Below are 3,954 nucleotides of genomic sequence, written 5' to 3' on the forward strand. Positions count from 1 at the left end.
TCCACAGAAGAAAAGAAAGGGTTTTCAGGAGTAGCAGCAAATAAGACAAAGGCCATCCGTGGATCTAGACAGGAATACATAATGATTTAATGAAAAGCCCAGCTACGTCACTGAAACCAAACTGTGATTGCAAGAGCTGAACTCTGGAATGTAAAGGGCTCTCGGGGAAGACAGACATTCTAATTTTGATTTAGTGTGGTCTCCTCATGGGATGAAAAAAATACGTCTCTTTATTGGACTAGTGGACATAGACCAACCTCAGAGGAGGTATTCAGAAACTAACCAGACAGGGCATACCTTCAAATACACATTTAAAAAGGTGGTCATAAGGTGCCAGTGTGTAAAAAGATGTCCCTGCATTCAACTGGGTTGAGTGAATGATTTGTAAGAAACATTTTGAACCAATTATCAAAGGAACTCAGATATCTTCAAAATATATGCACAATTCTGCCAAGGCCACAGGAGGTAGCCTCTCAACAGACCCCGCCCCCCTCAATGAAACAATCAGGCAGAATAGCGTGTCTTTGTTCATGCCAAAGAAAGATAGATCTATGTGCGACCTTAGCATTATCCGTGAAGTTGGCAACGCGCGAGGATGTTTGGAATGCGCACATTCTTGAAAAGGGACAATGCGCAAGGAAAAGGAACGAGACAAATCTGAAGCCATCAAATATCTCGCCAGTGATTAACCTTAAACGGCGCTTGTTTTCTATGGATCTTCAGTCCGCACTTCTTACACCCAAACTGAATGCATCAGCCCTATATTACAAAACAAAGCTTGTCGTTCATAACTTTACGCTATATGATGCTGCAACACACCAGACTACTTATTACGTGGGGCATGAAGCAATAGAAGTAGAAGGGGGACTTATGCCAAATGAGTTTGCTTCATGTCTAATGGATTTCCTGAAGGAAAAGCTGGACTTTCAGAAAAAAACATCATCGACAGCGACGGTTGTAGTTACCAATACAGAAATGCCACACTTGCCAATGTTTCTCTCTGTCTGTTTGCAACAACACATGGTTGCACAATTGAACAGAAACAGTTGATCAAAGGACGCACAACTGGAAGTTGACTGTGCACTCAACTATTGTGAAATCAGTTCGAAGAGCACGTATCGAGGTCACCCTGGACTACCTCCATTTCCCAGGATGACAAGAGCAAAACCAAAAACTTATCAAAACAAATTATATTTGGATCACACATTCTTCAAGGATTATTCTAAGTGTGGAAGCTACAAGTCTATCAGACCAGGTAGAAAAACGGGTCATCCTGTTGTCACCGACATCAGTTATTTGAAGTACACCCCAGACATGAACATGTGTGTGTGTGTGTGTGTGTGTGTGTGTGTGTGTGTGTGTGTGTGTGTGTGTGTGTGTGTGTGTGTGTGTGTGTGTGTTACATTGTTTTTTAAAATAAATTTTGTAATGGACTGACGCATTAAAACTTCGAAAAACATGTCTATATTTTTATCTAGATCTATTTCTTACCATTCTGAAAACCATTTACAGTACAACCAGAGACCATATTGCAGATATGCTATTCTTTTGTACTTTTTTTTGTAAAATTGAAGTAACCAGATCTAATCCTGGCAAATTATATTGAAACAGATTGCACAGATCGCTAATCCGTTTGAGGATTCAAACCCAAATTCTGCAGGTAACACACAATTATTTGACTTCATGTTCAGTGGGCCGGGAATCTAACTATAAACTAATAATAATTTGTCTTGAAAAAATATTTTTATCACTTTGTGGTGTTCAAAACAAGGCATACTACAACCCAATAGGCTGCGAGAAAACTCGCAACCCTCAAACTCGGTCCTGATGAAACCTCGCAACCCTCCCGCCGGCTGACTACGAGGTTTCATCACGACAAAAATGTTGTAATGAAACCTTGCATCCCACAGTGTAACCATTTAAACAGTAGAAAAGTGTTTGTTTTTATGGGGGGGGGGGGGGGGGTTTTGCACTAACCACGTTTCTAAGGTGTTTTCATTTATCTGTACCAACTTTGGTTCATATAGATCATTTTGTTCACGAGTAAATCAGTTTTTTGTCTCATATATATATATGTGTGTGTGTGTGTGTGTGTGTGTGTGTGTGTGTGTGTGTGTGTGTGTGTGTGTGTGTGTTTACCTAGCTGCCAACGTTTCTAATTACACTGCCTGTATGCTTACTCGGACAGAGGGTGCTCCTTCTATTCCTCTTCAGATTTTGTCTGTGTAGCTTGCTTTTTCCTCCCCGTTACCTAAAGGTTATCATTGTTCGTGGTTAGCGGGTGCTCTGGTGTGGTTTGCTCCTTCTTTCAAACATCGCCTTTATCTTTCCTCTTTTTCTGTGTTTGTCACTCTTGTGACTCCCATAATCTTCAGCGTGGGTGGTTGGCGGGTGCTCTAGTGTGGTTTGCTCCTTCTTTCCTATCTAAAATCTGTCGTCCTGATCTCTCCTCCTTCTTTTTTATGTTTGTTACTCTCTTGTAACATCTCTAATCTTCGGCACTTATATATGACATTATTGTGTTGCTAATGCCGTAAAACTCTTACTAAAACTAAAACTAATCTTCGGCACTTAGTTACATGATCCAATTGTGTTGCAAGTGCCGTGAAACTCTAACGAGAACAAAACAAAGTATTCATGTGCTTCACTTTACGAAATTACAAAACTCAAACTGCCCGGTGGGTGGTTGACGGGTGCTCTGGTGTGATTTGCTTCTTCTTTCCTATCAAACATCTATCGTCCTTATCTCCCCTTCTTTTTATGTTTGTTACTCTCTTGTAACACCTCTAATCTTGTGGCACTCATATGACCTTATGCAGTTGCGAGCGCCGTAAAACCTCTACTAAAACGAAGACTAACTCTCTTTAGTCTTTTTTTTTCATTCAGTGATGAAAACTCTAATGCCAGCTGCCCCCTGGTGGAAGTCCGGAAGACAAAAGTGAGCTTTGCAGAGCCAACCATCCTTGAAGTGTGCTACGAAGAAGGGGTGCCGCCGTCTTACAAGTCCACCTTGGCGCACGAGGTCACTCTGGAACAGCGTCTGAAAATGCTGCCAAAGGCTTTGGTGGTCCTGCCCTTCACCTTGGTGAGGAAGAAGCTGTCGCGGAAGCAGATAATGCAGCTGGGCGCCATGATGGCTCTGGGCTTTGTGCTTGTGGGCGGGATCTTGGTGTGGGTGTTTTCGCCCGCCATTTTCGGATAACCACACATTGCAGCAGGGGTTTGGGACACATTTTGTGTATGCATGCATTCATTACTTCTCTCTCTCTCTCTCTCTCTCTCTCTCTCTCTCTCTCTCTCTCTCTCTCTCTCTCTCTCTCTCACACACACACACACATACACACACACGCACACACACTCATAAAAAAGCAAATATGCAAATGAATTGATACAAGAGTGAGCATAAACAATGAAAAGGGGAGTGACAGATGGCATTTCACTTACAGTACACTAAGGACTTCATTGGGATATTATTATAAGATGTACAATCTAATTCTGTTTCACAAAAACCAAATCAATGATAAAACAAGATTGTAACTGATTTTTTTTAAAAATCTCGATATTTTCTTTTCATAACTTTTTCTTTTGTACTCTGACATTACTTATTCGAATTGATAAAACTACATCAATCGGCAAATCCAATTTACTATCGTACAAAAAACTGTTTTAAAGTAAACAGTGGTGAAAAAAACCCCCCAAAACAAGTGCAAAACAAAACAAAACAAATTAAAAAATAAAACAAGGGATTTTTTTCTCTTCCCGACTCTAACAAAAGAATTGGTAAATAGAAACTTTCTAATAACATGTCTTTGTGCCCTTCGACTTTCGGCCATCATTTCCATTTCCAGATTTCCGCTCTCATCTGCTAAGTTGTTGTCCTGTTGTTGTTATTATATTATAGGCTGCTATTTCTTTTGTCTTCTTCTATTGTCGAACGGCATTTTTCATTCGGTC

General features: G+C 40.6%; 1 protein-coding gene across 6 annotated transcripts in view; it reads left to right on the plus strand.

The window, feature by feature from the left end:
- LOC101852617 overlaps window positions 1–3,310 on the plus strand; it is a 44,322-nt gene extending 41,012 nt beyond the window's left edge. For all 6 annotated transcript variants that reach the window (XM_005096007.3, XM_005096009.3, XM_005096008.3 and 3 more), the window contains one exon: window positions 2,887–3,310. In XM_005096007.3, the coding sequence (XP_005096064.1) occupies window positions 2,887–3,202 (316 nt within the window). In that variant the 3' untranslated portion in view covers window positions 3,203–3,310. The remainder of the gene's footprint in view (window positions 1–2,886) is intronic.
- Window positions 3,311–3,954: the final 644 nt, after the last annotated feature.

The sequence above is a fragment of the Aplysia californica genome, unplaced genomic scaffold, assembly GCF_000002075.1.
Source record: "Aplysia californica isolate F4 #8 unplaced genomic scaffold, AplCal3.0 scaffold00119, whole genome shotgun sequence".
In the NCBI taxonomy this organism is placed as follows: Eukaryota; Metazoa; Mollusca; class Gastropoda; order Aplysiida; family Aplysiidae; genus Aplysia; species Aplysia californica.